This window comes from Lutjanus erythropterus, chromosome 9 (assembly GCF_056507025.1).
Source record: "Lutjanus erythropterus isolate fLutEry1 chromosome 9, fLutEry1.hap2, whole genome shotgun sequence".
In the NCBI taxonomy this organism is placed as follows: Eukaryota; Metazoa; Chordata; class Actinopteri; order Lutjaniformes; family Lutjanidae; genus Lutjanus; species Lutjanus erythropterus.
Genome location: NC_139325.1, coordinates 14,168,612 through 14,187,256, shown reverse-complemented (window position 1 = coordinate 14,187,256; position 18,645 = coordinate 14,168,612). Strand labels below are relative to the sequence as shown.

At 40.7% G+C, this 18,645-nt stretch overlaps 1 protein-coding gene across 1 annotated transcript; it reads left to right on the top strand.

The window, feature by feature from the left end:
* The first annotated feature begins 8,989 nt into the window (after positions 1 to 8,989).
* mtcl3 (MTCL family member 3) lies at positions 8,990 to 16,873 on the top strand. Its single transcript, XM_084726231.1, has 11 exons — positions 8,990 to 9,131; positions 10,193 to 11,005; positions 11,222 to 11,446; positions 12,147 to 12,305; positions 13,255 to 13,326; positions 13,685 to 14,004; positions 14,221 to 14,380; positions 15,233 to 15,302; positions 15,511 to 16,054; positions 16,274 to 16,403; positions 16,545 to 16,873. The coding sequence occupies exons 2-11, from the start codon at positions 10,253 to 10,255 to the stop codon at positions 16,653 to 16,655; spliced, it is 2,544 nt and encodes an 847-aa protein (XP_084582357.1). The 5' UTR covers positions 8,990 to 9,131; positions 10,193 to 10,252; the 3' UTR covers positions 16,656 to 16,873.
* The last annotated feature ends 1,772 nt before the right edge of the window (positions 16,874 to 18,645 follow it).

The following is an 18,645-nucleotide window of genomic DNA, read 5'->3' as shown; positions in this document are numbered from 1 at the left end:
GAATGTAAATTTATCAGGGGAAAAATTTGGGTTTAAAAAGATAAAGATTATGATTTATATACAAGAAGAGCTGGTGAACCTCTATAGTGACTGTGTATGTTATTATACCACTATGAAGAATACCTTTGCTCTGCCTGTAGTATATAGAGTATAAATCAGCCGTGGGCTCTATATCAGCAAATGCAGCTTTATCTCATTCACCAACCAATGCATTTTGATGTTATTTATTGATTCTTTCTATTTATTTTCATGTAAATACCAGTTTCCATCTAGTTGAGAGTGCTTGTCTGTGTATTTGTGTTCTTTTTGTGTTGTACATATTACATTGTGATATTTTGTACACTGCGCATTTGGGAATGTTCCCAGCTTATTAGCTTGGACAGTTATACGTCTACATTGCTTCTGTGTTTTTTTTTTTGTTTTTTTTTTTAACTATCATAACTTTGAACTCTCTTCAAATTGAATTAAACTGAATGCCTCTACAAATCGTTTGCAACTTTATTTAAGTGTCTGGTTCATAATGTAATAATTATCATGGGTCTTTAAAGGGTGTTTATCACAAAATCAAAAATACCTATTTTTCTCTGGCCTGGCCAAGTTTTGGAGATACCTGCCAAAGAGATGTCTGCCATCTGTCTAATATAATGGATTGTGGTCTTTATGACCCAGTTTCTCAAGATAATCCAGAGAACTTGTTGTGAGCAGCCTCATATAGGAACTATTTTCTTTCCACTGTACTACACCTGCCAATTGTATCATCATGTGGAAGGAGGCATGCATCTACTCATGGATGAGTAGCTCACAGCTCAGCCGAGGAGGTTGTCATTCATGTTTTCAGCTTGTGCTGTCACAAGCATCAGCCTCTAGCTCATCTCTTGCCCTATTTCCAAAACTCTGCAAACCAAAACAATCTAGATGGATAAACTGACCTACATGAAAGAGGAAATATATGTATTTTTGATTTTGGAGTGAACTGTCCCTTTAAAAAGGATATTATCTTTCATACTTTGTGGCAATGTTTTGACATCAGTACTTTGCGTGGTACAGCTATTGTGAAAAGATGTTGGTAACAGATGTGCAGAGTAGGTTTCCCTCACTAGAGGGCACTATGGTTACATTACAGTAAGTTAGTGTACAACTTCAATAGCAAGTGGGCCAAAAAAGAAAATTCACAGGAGCTTTGTAGGCCAAACAGAATTCTTAGTAAATTAATAGCTACACATAATTCTTATTTAGATGTGTTATGACACTGAATAGTCACACAATTAATGGTATCATTACATTGAACACCAGACAGCAGTCACTTCATACAAAACAGTAGGAAGGTTATGGTCACAAGGCTTAATACAGAAGTGCACAAAGTTGCATCTAAAAACGTGCAGTGTTTTTTTCTGACAGATCCATTTCACAGATGTAAGAAAAACAAGATGGAAAGACAACCAGAATAGTAGGACAGTTTATAATATCCTCAACAACAGTTGTAAACAGACATGAGGTGCTTATTAGAGGTCCATATCCCTATTTGTCATACATGAAAACAGTATTCAGTTTGAATCATCACAAATCAGATCTGTATTGCATTTTCACTAACAGAGCATTATGCACCTCAGTCAGGCAAATTTCTGTGATAGACCTACCATAGATCAGACTTCTGTTATTTTCATCTTGTTTGAGTCAGTGAGAGAAATGACTCTGCCTTGATTTTGCTGTTTCAACATAGTTTGAGTGCATAGAGTGCAACATGAGGCTTGACTTAGTGAATGGCAGGTGTGGAGCAGGTGTAATCCTGTTGTAGCCAATCACAGCACATATGTGCTTTATGTAACCAGTGACATATGGGTTCAGATCATACAGTCCATGGTTGAGATGTATCAGAGTAGCACAAACATATGTACCTCACTTTTATTTATCATATCACATACATACCAGCTTGCTTTGCAGGCAGCCTCATGAAAGAGGAAAAATGTGTTCAATAGGTCTGCTGAACAGAATATGCACTATGTTCCCCACATTTTGAGCTGTCCACTGTAATAACGTAAATGAGTTCACCTCCAGATGAAGAACTTGAGGAAAACAACGTAAGCTCTAAACTTTTAATGGAGATCTGTGAATTATCAGCTTCAATTTGTGGTTATCAGTTTGGTGAATTATCAAAAGTCATTTCACTCGGACAGCCCCAAGTGTGAGTTAATCTTAACATGCTAATATTTTGTTATCTGTAAAATTGGTTGAAATCCAGTGTTGGAAAGTAAAGTGCAGTACTTAAGTACATCTTTACTTGAGTATTTCCTTTCTGCTCCTTTCTCCTCTCTTCCACCACATTTGAAATATTTTACTTTTTACTCCACAACATTTATTGGACAGCTGGAGATACCTGGAGGTTCAAGGTTTCACAGACAAACAGAAGATATTATGTATTGTCACAGATTAAACTACCCAATACATATGAAGAAATTAAAATATTCTCCACCTCGACCAACTGCAACATTAAAACAGTGTTTTAATGTTAACCCTTTGATGCACAAGCTACCCAAACCCCTTCTCATTTCAGGTATACATTAAATGTTGTTTTTGATAACCACAAATCATTATTTTTTATGACTGATGCTTTTATCATCTGGGTGTGAGCTGACAATGCTGTTAGCACCCAGGCTGGAATAGCCAATGTGGTTATTTACAGCATCCTGCATTGTGAATCAGAAGGATAGTGATACAAAAACATTTTTATTAAAAAAAAGAAAGAAAGAAAGAAAGAAATTAAAGAAATCAACATTTGTACATGTACATGTACATGTATCCAAAAACACTCTCATTTAAATAGTGACTTTGACTTGTAATGGAATATTTGTACTAACATCGTATAGATATTCTTACTTAGGCAATGAACCTGAATGCTTCTTCTACCACTGTTGAAGTCAAAATAAAGAACATGACTTTAATTTGTAAAATTGTTGTCATAGGTTTTCCCAAACCATTCAGCAATGACTGAATCCTGGTGTGAAATTTCTGTATTGCTGCAGTGCAGTTTCACCTTTTCTCTTCACCATCTGCAGTATGTCTGTTTGCCAGTTGAAATTATCAACATTAAATTTTAAAAGTCCCCTACCCCTACCAGAGTATAGCAAATAAGCATCAAAACATAGAGCAGTCTAGAGGTGTGGTTCAAATATAGGGTGGGGTCATGTCTGCCACATTTTGAGTCATATGTTGCTTGTATGATACACTTTAAAAAAAATAAAATAACTGTGCTAAAGAAAAAGCTCTGGCAACATGTTCTTGTAAACAAAAAGAGAAAAACATCTTAAAATTGAATTTATAACGCTACTCATCCCTGTTGAATTCACAAGTTAGACAAAGGTTTCCATGGTAACTGTACACAGCTGCTATCTGACCCCCCTCATCCTCCCCAAGACCTCCCACCCCCACCCACTGTATCCCCTCCTCCTGCTTCTTTTTGAATCAGCTGGGTATATGTGGGAAAACAGCGCAATAAACTATTAAACAGTTTTATTGTATGTGTGTGTGTGTGAGAGAGAGACACACAGAGAGAGAGTGGGTGGATTATTGAGTGGAGGTTTCATATGTGTGTGTGTGTGTGTGTGTGTGTGCGCTTGTGTAATAGGTAGAGAGGATTGAGAAACACATTTGTATGTGTGTGCAGCCCCCCTCCTGCAGAGTTTATGAGTGGGAGGCCTCCACCAGCTGAGGGGTATTACATGGATGAGATTTGTGTTATTCTTCAGCTCGCAGCAATCATTTCACAACTCAGTAACAGAAAACCATTTATAACCTCATCAGAAACTTTGCCCTTAGATGGTCGCCCCGTATCCTTCCAACTGTTTCAGCCCTTTCCTCCAGTCTCTTCTGGTTGACGAATAAAGATTTTATATTGGCACTCCAATGCCCTGCAGTGCTTTTTAAACAGTAAGCCATTACACATCTTTAAAGGACACAAAAACAGATTTGGCTTGTTTAGTGTAAGTACAGTATGCCAATTCATGTGTTGTGTGTCAGTTTTCTGTCTCATTAGCGTAATCTCATTAATGTGTGGCTTTTCAATTTCATGTCAGTCAGTCTAATGCTTTTATTCAAATGTTGGTCTTGAATAAAAACAAAATGACTATTTTCCCACACATCACACAAACAGAACATAAGGAGGGGAGACCGGGCATGGGAGCAACACTTTTAACACTGTTTTAGCATCACACTGCTTACTAACTGGAAGTGATGCAAATGAACGAGCAAGCAGTTGTTTCATTTTTTTTCAGTGAGGATGTCCTAACCTGATCTGTGTGTCAGCAACCAGGGTGAGCTACATGTCACTTGTTGGTTAAAACGCTCATCTTGGCTCTATTTTAGTGAAGTTTCACACACTTACTTCAAGTGCAACATATTTTCTTTGGTCAAAATCAACGCTGATGTCCTTCTGATTGGTGAAACTGGTACTGTTACAGCTAACCCGGTGTTACAATCCTCCCTGGTCTCCCACACTGCTAAATACAAAGCCACAGCTCGAAATACAGAACGTGTATATACATCTGTACTGTACATGTTTTTGTATGGCAATATACAGTACAGAGAGGATTCAGACGACTACATCAGCATTTCTACATGTCAGTTTGAATGTGTGTCTGTATCTGTGAAGAAGTGCCTCCTTCAGTGAAATCCCAGGTGGATTTCACAGCAAACTAACAATTTTCCTGCCTGTCAGAAGCTCAGTTGATATCTGGAGCACAACATCTGAGACCGGAGACAAGTGTGTTTTTATGCCTCATGAGAGAAATGTATTGCACTAAAAAGGCACACAAAGCCCTCCACTGCTTAGCTGTAAGAATATCTTAGAGACCCATGATTTCTCATTACCTCAGTCACGTTATTTTAGGAATGCTGATTAATGAAGGAATGGAAATGTCTGGATACGAGTTCTCTTCGGTGATTTGTTCTCCCAGTTGTTGTTTTTTCTTTTGCGGAAAGAACTTGTTTACACATTTTTTCACTCAATGAAAAATTCATTTATGGCTGTCAGCCCTCTTTATCACAGTCACTTTTAAAGGCACCCAGTGGAGTTTTTTGTAAACACATCCGTATATAATAAACATACTGAATGCATTTACTTTTTCAAGAGTTTTGAATTCTTTATGTTTAGTTTTGTAGCAATTTTCTTCTTCATGGCCTTTTGTAGCAACATTACTACATTATTTGGCATCTTCCTGCCACAGACAGCTGAGGCAGGACTTATGTTGTGTTCTTGTGTGCTCTTGTGTATGCATGTGCGTGAATGTGCACTACAAACAAATTATACCTATTCAACTCCTGCCTACAGCCCTATGCTGAGAGCCCCCACCCCCAAAATCTTTGGCTGTCCTGTCACATTAAAGGCATAGAAGCCCCCTCCCCACTGGGAACATTTAATATGGCAAAGATGCTAATGTACCAAACCTCATGTGGAATGGATTAATTGATGCACAAATCTTATATGTGGCCATTTTAAACAACACTAATATACACTGCATTTGCAACTGAAAAAATATGAAACCCAGCATGACAACAAGACACGGCAGGTTATAATGTATAAACAGTGACAAGTTCACTGCCAGGGATCCCCATTTACACACTGTGATGATCCACCCGGGGTAAGGGTGTTTGTGAATAATAGAGAAAGTGAGAATGAGAGAGAAACTTGGGAGTGTGAAATGAATGAGGGTGATATTTTTAGATTCATCAGTGCCTCTCTCTCTCAGCTGATGCTGCACCCTCACCACTAAATGTGTGGGACGAAGGACTGAGAAGAGAAAAAAAGAAATAAATCTACTACTGAAGAAGATGGACACAAAAAAAGTGAGCGAGTGAGGTGTCTCATTATGGCCGGAGAAAGTGTCCATCTTAAGTAGTCATTTAGTCTCATGTCAAGTCTTAAACAGCATTTCTTCTTATCCCAAATGTTTTGAACAATGGCTAAATTCAGAGAAACTCATAATTTATGCAAGGTAGCGATGTGTTTCCTATTAGCTGCTCTTTGCTATAACCTCCATGAAAACACAGGATACATCAGATATATCAGTGAATGAGGAAACTTCCTTAGATTTTAATCTGGTTATTTAACAATGAAGACAACAGCTCCCATGATCCCATGCTACTTTGGATGTCATCAAAGTACGTCTTATGTTATTGTTTTAATGGGGGAGAGACCCCTAGTGGCAGACTTTATATGTTTCGTGTTTAAGGTAAAGTATTTTCACAGAAAGACATAAGGTGATTTAATCCAGTATTAAAATCAATTCGTATTTCTCATTCAAACAGATTCATACTGAAATATGTTTTAATTCAAACTGATAGATTAAATTTAAAAGAGATACACAATATGAGGATTCAACATTTCCTTCATATTAAAGAGACTGGTGTCTTCTCAGAGCATGAAATGACACATTCTGAGCCAAACATCGCCTCCTTTTGTTTTACTTGAGACAAAGCAGAATCAGTAATCTTGTCTGGCACATGGGAGCCTCCATGATGCAGACATCTGTCACTTTAATGCAAGGAAATGATTGAATAGTCCTGGGGCAGAAGGAGAGGAAAGGTGGGGGATGTGGTGAATGTGTGTGTGTGTGTGTGTGTCACTGTGAAAGGGAGTGCAAGACCCCAAACATCTGTTATCCTATTCAGAGAAAATGGATCATCACTGTAGCCCAAAGCTGGTTGATTGGCCCTCGTCTTGTCTGGCAATTAAAGTGTGATTACAATAGAGAGCAGTCTTGCTTCCGAAGGGATCAAGACATAGTGTTGTAAAAGCCTGCAGTGACAGGCACAAATGGATTACACAGAGAGACAGTAGGAGGCTATAAGAGCTGTGGTTACTGAAGCCTTGACAGAATCTAAACTGCTTGCCATAAAACTTTCAGAGCAGAGCGAATCCCAGCTTCCAATCCAAGTCGATCCCTGGCACTTCCTGCAAACTTATTTGTTATTTTACCCGCACGGGGACGATACACGTAACACCAGTCTGCCTCCTCTGCAATGTATCTTTAAACAGCCATGAGCCATTGCAGATGTGTGTGTGCTTATCTTGTCGGCACAGGTCCAAGAATTAAAAGCTACAAATGACTGGTGAGATGGGTCTGGCCCACTGTAATGTGATTTATTCAAAGTGAAGATGTCTTGAGTTGATGAGAAACTCACAAGAGTTGAGCCTGTTTTCAAACAGTACAGGGTTCTGTTCAGCAACCATTTCCTTTGGAAAAACACATGAACCTGTTTTTAAATGAAATCCACTCTAATTTCATGTTTCCATTCTTGTACAACACAGATTCAAATAAATTGTCGGGAAAAATGAATGGTGGGCTGAACTCCAAATTAAGTAGCTTATTTATTCCCTGACAACATTAACTAGAGCCTGTTCTCCTCTCTCCAAACACTAAATACTTTGATGAATGATTCCTGGGCATTCGTGGAAAAATGTTGTGCAACAGCTTCAGTTTTGAGAGAGATGAGAAGGCAACTGCCAAGAAACAATAATATAGAAAGTAATACGCTTTTGAATGTTTTGAAACAGCCATTGGGGCTGTAAATAAATCCTCCTATGATGGAACATTTTCACTGAAATCTAAGTCTCAGATGGATGCCATGAATCTGATCACTGAAGCAAATTCATATAAATGTTGAAATACTGGCAAAACAGACTTTTACATATGTTTTTAATCTGAAGAACTTTGCTGTGTGCTTTGAAGAGGACAAGAAGAAAAACTTACAGTAAGCAGATGCGTTATTGCAAAATTCAAAAAAGTGAGACAGCAGGGATCTAATAACATATTGAATGTTGCAATATCGCAATAAAAAAAACTCAATACTATAGCGCACTGTGACAATATCTACTGTGATATTACATGGTTAGTTATTCTATTTTATTATTTTATTTCATAAAAGAACTTCAACTGCTGCATTGTTTTTGTCTTTCAAACATTAATCACCAAAGACAATTCATGCCAATTTTTGGCACATTCTAAAGAAATGGTTGACTACTTTTATTCTATATCATTAAAGGGAAAATTCAGCTCTTTTCATATGGACGTCTGGTCTGTGTTGATGGTAAATATAGTCAGTTTGAAGCAATAAATCCACCAGTGGTGAGTTCTTCTGTGGCAAAATCTGTTGTTCTTCCTGCATTCAGTGATGTCACAGTGAAGCAGTTGGTGTTAAGGAAGTCAGCTCGGGGGGCATGTTGAATATTTTTGTCACGTAACTATGTTCTGGCCAATAAACCAATACCAATAGGCTAGGAAGGTGATGTACACACAATGCATCTTGGTATATATAGGCACTACTACACGGCTCCGCAACATGAGAACACAGCTTTCTTGGTCAATATCACAATTCAGTTGAATACATTTACCATCAATGCTGATTGTATATCCACATGAAAAGTGCAGCATTTCCCTCTAAAAAAGGAAAATCAGGTGTACTTTAAATTATAAGGAAAAACAAATTTTATATGAACAAAAATGCTGTACACATCAGATTTATTATTTGATAAAGGACGTTTTCTTCATGTCATCCTTCTTCTTTGTTTTTTAATACTGTGATTAATATTGTATCATGGACTTTTTATCATGACGTTATCATGCTTTGAATTTTTGTGACATTCAGGCTCCTATATGTGTTGAAAATCTTAATATCTGAATAAATATGCTGTACTTGCTCTTATTCAATGGCAGCTGTTGAATAGTGTCCAAAGCCATATTGTCCCCCTGGCAAAAAGTGCATTGTTATACCCTTGGAGAAAAAAAAGTCCTAAACTTTTAGAGGACTTCTCTCTAGTGGTCAAGCCAAATCCATATACCCAAGGTCAATTTAAATGTCTGAACACAAGGTGAGTGTATAGTTGCAAGTGGCTCCATCCAATCACTGTTGAGCGCGAGAGAGATGCACAGAGAGAGAGGAGTCTGTCTTTTTCCAATGAGAGCAGCCTACTGCGTGCAGCTCATTCCGTGCAGCCTCAGCTGGCCCTCCCAGCGATGATGTAATGTCATGAATATTGAAACAGGTTGCTTGGTGGTCGGGGAGGCGCTCGAGTCAGCATCCCTTCTGCCTCCCCATCACCACTACCCTCCAGCATCCGACAAAAACAGCCAGAAAAGGTAAGAAATTCAACTGGAGCTGCATGTTTTTCACGTGGTAATCTTTTGTCTTTGAGCACAGAGGCGTGTTTGAGATGAATGAGGCAACAGTAACCTGTATGAAGGGCAAATGTCTGACTGTGCTCCACATTACGTTCAGGCCTCCAAGGTGGCTTGATTTACTGTTGCTGCTTCTAGTTGTTTATGTAGAAAACACTCAGAGCTTTGCTTTTTTTCAGCCTTTTTTCAACCTAATATTCTTAATTTAATCAGCAGAGTCAGGGACTGTGTGGGAGTGTGTGGCAAGCAGTCGATGTTTGTTGCTTTTAAAAGCAGAGACAAAAGAGAGAAAATGCACAAAGTGTTCCAACTGTGGACTAGATAAAAGAAACGTTGCTTCTTTTTCCTTTAACACTTTTATGGATCATCTTCCATCCATTTGAGTACTGAGTCATCGTTAATATTGGATGTGAGGAGTAAGATGATGGCTGACAGGAAACGGCTCTCTCATTACTCTTTTAAGCCTGGATGTGGCTCAGATAGTGTCAGGAAGCTGGAGCATCCTTTGTTTCTTTTGGGATCTGCTCAGATTCCATTCAGAACCCTATTTCTATCAAACTGAGGCTGAATCCGGTTTAACTGGATGGCTGCTACTCCAGCTTTAATAGCCAGTGACATTGCCTTCTTCTCTTTGCTCTCTCGCCCATTGCCCTTTCGGCTGAGCACATGACGCAAATGATTGTCTGTAATTGCCTGATCTGCAGCTGATCTCACACATCTCATCAAACTGAGGCTGATTAATGGCCGACTGCATAATCACTGGTGGTCACGTATACAAACCAACCTGTCTCTGGGCGCCTGCCACAGACAGGACCCTAATTAGCCTCGGTTATGTGAAAAAAAAAAAAGAACTAATCTAAAAGGTGCGGCCCGATGCACCTGTTTTACTTATAAAAATCACATTCCTTTTTAGTATAGTCCAAGTTTGTTACTTAGTCGACCTGTAGAGGATACAAATTTCTTATTAGATCCTGTCCATCCTGTGTAGTTTTTATAGGTGTGTAAAGTCAATTGTTTTCCAGCTGCAGGACTACTGGTGGTGGTGATGGATGTAGTTGAGGATGAGCTGAGCCTCTGACACCATGATGAACCCATCCTCTGCCGACTCGCCTCGGCAGCCAGACAATAGCAGCCGCAAGCAGCAGCAGCAGCGCTCGTCGTCTCCGGCCGGGCTCAAAGACAGCGGATCTAAAGCTACACAGAAGGGCAGCAACTCGTCAAAGCCCATCGCGTCAAAGCAAGGAGGGGGAGGAGGAGGAGGAGGAGGAGGAGGTGGAGGAAGAAGCAGCCGAGGTCATTCTCCCGTCTCCACAGCGGGCAGGGAGCGGCAGGCCGGAGGCGCTCCTGCCACCGTCAGAGGCGCGGCTGCTGCTGTCCAGGCTGCTGGTGCTGAAAGCCCGACGCTGAGCAGAGCAGACAGAACAGAGGACTCCCCCCGCCTCGCTTCTGATGCCTCCTCCAACCGCGTCGTCTCCGACCAGCCCTGCGCGTCCAAATCCCCCAAACTGAGGAGCAAAAACCCGCGAGGAGGAGGAGGAGGAGGGGAGGCCACCGCCGCGGCGACGAGCAGCAGCAGCAAGAAGAGCTCTAAAGGCACGGTGGGCTGCGGACCCGGCTTTTGGAAGGAGGGATGCTTACAGTCCGAGCTGATACAGTTTCACTTGAATAAGAGCCTGGGGAAGAAAGGGACAAAGATGCAGACAAAATCAGCATCACCGCCGGCCTCAGAGCCGGAGCTGTCCCCCGAGCCCGACAGTCCTCAGCCGGCTCCTCAGCCAGACCAGAGACTGCAAGAGGAGATAGAGAGGCTGGAGGATGAAAACGACGATCTCAGGGTAATTTGGTAACATTAATACCCTGCCATCATAAAATCATGTATCAGTGATAGTGTGCGCAATGGTTGCACCTGTTGTAATTACCTAGAGGCTACATAATAACTGCACCACGTAGCTGCATGCTTTTGTTTTGAAAAACGTGTTATCAAAAGGCCCTGACTAAGGCCCTGATTTAATTACTTTATGACGCATTTTTATTTTTCCTCCATGCTGTAGACTGAAATCGAAGAGATGCGGGCAGAGATGGATGAGATGCGGGACACCTTCTATGAGGAAGACGCCTGCCAGCTGCAGGACATGCGCAGAGAGCTGGAGAGAGCCAATAAGAACTGTCGGATCCTTCAGTACCGCCTGAAGAAGGCAGAGAGGAAGAGGCTGCGGTTCGCAGAGAGTGGGCAGGTGGATGGAGAGCTGCTCAGGAGTCTGGAGCAAGACCTCAAAGTGAGTCCAGGGGCAGATTTAATTATTTTGGGGCCTATGGCAAACACAGGCATAGGGCCCTCCACACCCCCCACTTCTCCCCCCTTTTCAATCCTTGAATAAATAATGAGTTTTAAAAATTTGTTTTTATTTATAGAGGATGTGAATTCATCCTCAGGAGCAATGCTTTTCTGACATCTGGTGCTACAGGAACAGATACTTCTGTACCTCTTGCCAGAAGGCAGCAGGGTGAACAGGGTGTGGCTGGAGTGGGCATTATCTTTCAGTATCCTCCCTTAGGACTCCCCCTTTTTTTCAGCACTGCTGGGGTAGGTTCACTTTATTTTTCAACTGTCTGTACACCATGCTGAGCCATTTGTTCACACAGGTTGGCTACTGTCTTCCTGGATCATCCAAGTCCAAGTAAGGGGTGGGGGTGGGGGTTAAGCATTCAGATACCATTCTCATACATGGATTTATAGAAGGACAAAATCAATTAGTGAAAAGTAAAAAAAACTGACTAAGTTTATGAGGTATTTTATGGTTCTCTTGGTAGCTTGGGGCTAAAGGCAATTGCTGACCTTAGCCCAAGGGTAAGTCCCCCCAAGTGAATATGTGGCGAGTTGAGCATCATTCGATTATATTCTATCATATTCATGATTCATAACAGCTTCTTTTTTCCTTCTGTCTCTGTCTCTTCTGTCTTGGGTCCATCTCCCAGGTGGCAAAGGATGTGTCAGTGCGCTTGCATCATGAGCTGGAGAATGTGGAGGAGAAGAGGATGAAGACGGAGGATGAGAATGAGAAGCTGAGGCAGCAGCTGATAGAGGTGGAGGTCACCAAGCAGGCTCTGCAGAATGAGCTGGAGAAAGCCAAAGAGGTGAGGGGACTGATGGGAGTGTGTTTGGTGTTTATTTTGCCTACTCCGTGTGTGCTTATGAATGTGCAATGAAAACAATGGCCTGGACCATATTAAAGGCCAGGTTGAAGATATTAGAGGTGGAATGTGTAAGATATGGCCAGAATATGAACAAGCAAGAATATTGATCTTATGTCAGAGATGTCTTTGTATTGTCTTGCAGATATATCCAAATAAAGTGAAGTTAGCATACTAACCAGCTAGTCCCATCCCCTCTGGTATAGTAATGTCACTTTGTGCCTCAAGAGGTGATAGTTTGATCCCCTTGGACTTTCAGCTGGGAGATGTATGCAATCGGTGAATTTGCTTTCAAAAACTCTCTTGGCTTTTATTGTCTAATAAATAAACAAAATAAACACATAATGTGTCACAAAATGCCATGAAAGGAAATATTCTTACACTTATACTCTGTAATAAACCGTACACCTTCTGAATTCAAGTTTCACTCTTTAACTAAACTAAGACGAGCTTGTTCATAAAACACACTTCAAACTTGACAGAAACAAGAAAAAAACACACAAAAATGTCTCAGTTTGTCTTTCCACTTTGACAGGTGACCATATTTTACACATTGCCCCTTTAAGAAATAGGATGATAGGTTGGCAAGGTTGACTTTGAATTTGAAAGCATATTTTTCTGAAGATTTGTGAGATACTCATAAACATGATAAAAGAAATAGCTAATGTTCTTTTTGGGCTTGTTTTGCACTTCCACACTATAAAATCACACTTGCACTGAGCACTCTGTGATTTGATTTTGAATATTTTACCAGAAACGTTCTTGAGAGCGACTGTAAGCCGTCCTGTTTTTCCATTACTGAGCCTTCAGTGTTCCATAAATTTGGATGATATCACTGCCTTCAGTAAGAAAACAGTGATCTGATGATGATGTAACCACTGTTTCCCTGCAGCTCTCACTGAAGAGAAAAGGAAGTAAGGATGGACAGAAAGCAGAGAGAAAAGCTCCACAGACTCCGCTTGAGGTGAGTCAGCTTTTATATTATTAGATTATAAAGGTATAAACTTCAGTGGAGATGTTTAATAATGAGGATGTTTTTCAATGCGCCTTCCAAATTAAAATAAAACATAATATGCTGTACTAGACACCAGAGAGTCATAATTTGTCATGAGTGAAAGTAGCATTACGAAAAGAAAAAAAAACAGTACAATTACAATTTGTGCAGAGGCAATGAAACTGTTCCCACGAATGTCAGTTTTTAAGCACAATACCAACGATGAGAAAAACTACATATGCAATGTATTTTCTTCCATGTTGACTTTGTGAAAATAAATTGACTACTCAGAAGACTCAAAGTAATGAGCAACAACCTCTCCTCACAGGAAGAAAATGACGATTTGAAATGCCAGCTTGCCTTCATCAAAGAGGAGGCCATCTTGATGAGGAAAAAAATGGCAAAGATTGACAAGGAGAAGGACCGACTGGAGCAGGAACTGCAAAAGTACCGCTCCTTCTACGGGGATGTGGACAGCCCTCTGCCTAAAGGTGAGGCTGGAGGGCCTCCTACCACCCGTGAGTCAGAGCTGAAACTCCGCCTACGTCTGGTGGAGGAGGAGGCGAACATTTTGGGGAGGAAGATTGTGGAGCTGGAGGTGGAGAACAGGGGGCTGAAGGCTGAATTGGACGACATGAGGGAGGACAGGTACTTTGCGATCATTCATCAGATTCTTGATGGTTGAAATAGAGGGCAAGACTGATTGTGATAGTTGAAAGGAAAATTATTATATTCCCACCATAAGGAGATTCAATCAGTAATCTGTGAAAAATAGTATTTTCATGAACAAAAATGGAATCGAAAAGAGGGGTCTGTACACTTACAGTTCACAGCTATCAATGTCTCTTACCTCTCCTTCCCTAGTCTGGCGGCAGCAGGAGTGGACAGCTCTGGTACTGGAGGTCAGCAGTGCAGAGAACAGGGTGAGGCCCTGTCAGAGCTGAGGCAGCAGCTTCAGCTGGTGGAAGATGAGGCTGAACTTCTACGCAGGAATTTAGCAGATGTGGAAGAAGAGAACAAAAAGGTAAATGGCCAATAACAATGCATTGTTATTGCAAGATCCAAGCACAAACTACTTCATATATTATAACTGATCCCTGCCTTAGCCCCATCCACCTTAGTTAATGTCATATTTTTTTAAATACTTGGTCTCCAATTTCAGAGATAAGTAAATAAAAGCAGGCTTCTAATTTCTAGGTGATGACTGTGGATTTTGTCAGCTAAAAAGATTACTCTTGCTAGCAGATTTGTAGTAGAAGTGTAGCTAGCAAATATAAGCTAATGCTAATATTCAAAGTCCTTGAGTCTGTCACCAGTGGACTTTTTATTTCTTAATAAATACCAGCAAACATTGATCAGACAGTGAAATACAACATAACCGAAACACACTTATTAATATCAGAGAAAGAAGTGGAGGGATTAGATTAAGTGCAGCATCACCCAGCCGGACCAACTGACCTGTGATCATCCCGGAAGAGTCTGCTCTGATTATCCAGCAGCCCACATCTCATCCTCCTCCCCAAATACTTGCCTTTAGTTTCTCTGTCTGGGATTGCTTACCGTTTTGTCCACCCTCTATTTGAAGCTTTGTTGAAATTTAAATTCCATCAAAATGACAACACACTGTAAATAATATATTACGTATGCTTTCTGATGTTAGTTGGCAACACAGTGCTGCTTTAATCTCAGTGATGTAAGATGTAATTTTTATCAGTATCTCCTATTTTCTTGTGGCTATTATTAGTATCATCAATGACTTTGAGGTCTTTTATGAGTCTGTCTGTTATCCAAGCCTCTTATAAGAAATTCAAATGTGTGAATTATTCATACTTGCAACACTTGTACACATGGTATTAACATTCAGTCTGATCTTTAGGTGACAGGTGAACTCAATAAGCTGAAATACAAGGCTGGATCCCATGAAGCTGGATCAAGACATGGAGGAGGTTTGTTTGTCTTTCATTTTTTCATTGTCTGTCAGTAAGCTGTTGTTGCAGGAGACTAAACAACTGCATTGCAGAGCAAGAGATGTGTGTTCTATTTCAGCTTAATAAATCTGTATCTGATTAAAGATGTGTTTCATAAAGCCTCCAGGAGCTGCACATTAAAGTCTCATTTGCAGAGGTGTTCCACTTTTCATTGTTCCAACCCCAGGAGGAGCTGACCCCGCTAAAGTGGAGGCCCTCCAGGAGGAGCTGAAAGCGGCACGTCTGCAGATCAATGAACTGAGCGGCAAAGTTATGCAGCTTCAGTATGAGAACCGTGTGCTGCTGTCCAACATGCAGCGCTATGACCTGGCGTCCCACCTGGGCATCCGCGGCAGCCCTCGGGATAGTGATGCAGAGAGCGATGGAGGGCGGGATGACGACACCCCATCAGCCTCAGCTTCCTCCCCCCGTCTCCTCCCGCCACACCGCAAGCGTGAGGGCCCTATTGGAGGGGAGAGTGACTCAGATGAGGTGAGGAACATCCGCTGCCTCACCCCAACGCGTTCCCTTTACTCACCTGTAGACAGCCGTTTTTTATCGAGAAGCCTGAAGGACCGGCAACAGATGATAGACATCCGCATCGAGGCAGAGAGGCTGGGCCGGACCATCGACAGGCTTATCACTGACACCAGCACTATCATCGCTGAGGCCCGGGTATACGTCACCAATGGGGAGCTGTTTAGGCTGGATGAGGACGAGGAAGGTGGCAGGTAATAAACACATGAAAGTGATTAGAAATCCCATAATTTCCCTCTTCCACTCAACCTTATTTCCTTAAAGCCAATTCAAACCCAAATCAATAAAATAATCATTTAAGTTTAAGTTTCTCCACACAGATATTGGGGTTTGAATCGGGTGTGTTTATCTTAGCTTAGTACCTCGATCAACTTTCTCTTGTCCTGTTTCTTATATGTACCTCTACTCCACAGGATCAGAGAGCATGAGCTTCTGTATCGCATCAACGCCCAGATGAAAGCCTTCAGGAAGGAGTTGCAGAGCTTCATCGACCGGCTGGACGTCCCCAAGCAGGAGGATAAACAGGCAGAGGAGCCGCTGTCTGTAAGGCGATGCAAACACATGAATATGATTGACTTTAATGATTGTAATTATCATATTCTCTAATGGTTCACTTTACTCACTGCTTGTCAATGTCACTCCCTCTGTACCCCCTCCCTTTTCATTTAACTGTCATCCATCAAGATGTTTCAGCCCATTATTTTGCTGATCCTCATTCTTGTTCTGTTTTCTTCACTCTCTTATGCCACCATTTTTAAATTGGTATTCCTTTTCACCCTGTTCTTTGTTCTGTAAAGCACACACTCAATATCATATTATGTACATTTTCATTATTTCTTTCTTTATTTATTTTACTTATTTGTTCATTTCATTTCTGTTATGTTGAACATGTCACACAAGGTCACTCAAGGTACAGGACATTATCATTTTCCATGTATGATCCAAACCGCCCACGTACTCAAATGCTTTCAACATTTATTGGAGACCAAACACTCTGGAGTGACAGTGGAGCGTTAGGTGAGTATGATATTAAACTCTATGACTGTGAGTAATGAGCTTTTTGCTGTCAGTCTAAGATGCTGTTTTGAAAATGTTGCAGTCTCCAAGGCCTTACACACCCATTGCACACCCACACAAGTCTTTTCACTTACTATGCCTAATTAAAGGCTTTTAACAACTGTGTGGGCTTGATTGATAGTTGTGACACTCTCTTGTTAGTTTACACTTAAATGATGGTAGTAGCTAGAAATTGGGGTAATTATGTTGCATTCACGTGGTCCCATTTCCCGAGTTGGGAAGTCGTTCTCCCGACTTCAGTGTGTTCATGAGCTTTTAAGTCATAATGTGGAAACAACATGGATGCTATAAAGGGCAGGGTTGTTGTACTTGTTGTAGTGCCTGAGTGATGGGTTGGCTGAGACTAGCATCCCATTGAAGATTGATGTTGCTATCTGAGAATGTTGAAACAATCTGAAGCTTTATATCACACAGTGATTTTGTTCCAGACTCGTTGCTGCACCAGTACACCTAGAACCACTAAAGCAGTGGTGCACAACCTTTTTCTGGCATGCCCTCCTTCAGAAGCCAAAAAAACTTCAGGCCATCCTCACCTGACAATTATTTCAAATTGTTAATAATAAGGGGGAAGCAACTGTTAAAAAAAAAATCAAGTTGATTTTTAGTGAAATATGGGTTAGCACGATAGTATCAGCAAACTCTTGTTCGTTTATTTCTCCTACACAAATCATATTCATTTAAATGTTTTACTCTATCTTTCTCCCATGAACATCCGCAGCCCCCCTAGTTTGGGGACCACTGCACTAAAGTATTGCAACTAACAGCCATAAATTAATACCATATTGTAAATTAAATGTTAGCAAAGACTAGATATGCAATACATTAATTGATTAAAACAACCAAGCATTTACTTTCATCTGCCACATGTGTATATGACATAAAGAAACAACAGCTCGGCAAGTCGTGTACCAAAATTTTGGCCAACTTTCCATGATGTTGTTGCGACTTAAGGGGGTGTTTACATGAATTTTCAGTGCCAGGAACTCATTTTTCCTATTACTGCGACAGCATGAGAACGCAAGATATGCACTTCCTGGCATAACAGTCCAATTTAAACCTGAGCAGAGGTCTAATCAGCCATGGTAACTCTAAACCCCTGTTTATGCTGGGCCTTATATTAGATAAAAAAATGCCACGGAGAAATGTAGCTGTTAACCAGTGTGAGTGCTAAGAATATATGATGTTGCTACAACATGTTCTTTAGATCTGAAGAGCTCAATATTTATCAGTATACCTAGTGAAGTTTTAGATGTCTATTGTGTCTATTTGTGAGTTTTTTTTATGTGACAGCAGCAACAGACTTTTCACAGAGGCCATTCTGACAAGAAATAGTAGAGCAAACAGGTGTTACCAATTATACTAATTAAGGTTCGGTTCACTACAGGTCAAGTTGCGTCAGGGTGCTGCTACTGTGCATTTTGGTTAAAAAAAAAAAGATACTCACACACCATCTAGCACAGAAACAAACACTAAGCCTATGCCTCTTGGAAGTTCTTGTGCAACTATACTGTCAGAGTCATGGTAAAATTTCAACATAATCTGTAACAAATCATCCAAATATCTAGGGGAATATGATAGGAGTGTTGGCATTTTTTCAGTGTCTCTAGTGGAGTGTTTAATAGGTTCGCCTATTTGTAAAGGTTTTTTTTACATGAGAGCAGCTTTTCTCACAGCAGCTATTTTGACACAAAATAGAAGGGTAAACACA

Bases quoted from the DNA above. Each gene is read 5' to 3' on its own strand.
- mtcl3 (XM_084726231.1), top strand. From the start codon at position 10,253: ATGATGAACCCATCCTCTGCCGACTCGCCTCGGCAGCCAGACAATAGC. The intron at 15,303-15,510 runs GTTTGTTTGTCT...TTCCAACCCCAG, and splicing joins TGGATCAAGACATGGAGGAG to GAGGAGCTGACCCCGCTAAA. The intron at 16,055-16,273 runs GTAATAAACACA...TCTACTCCACAG, and splicing joins GAGGACGAGGAAGGTGGCAG to GATCAGAGAGCATGAGCTTC.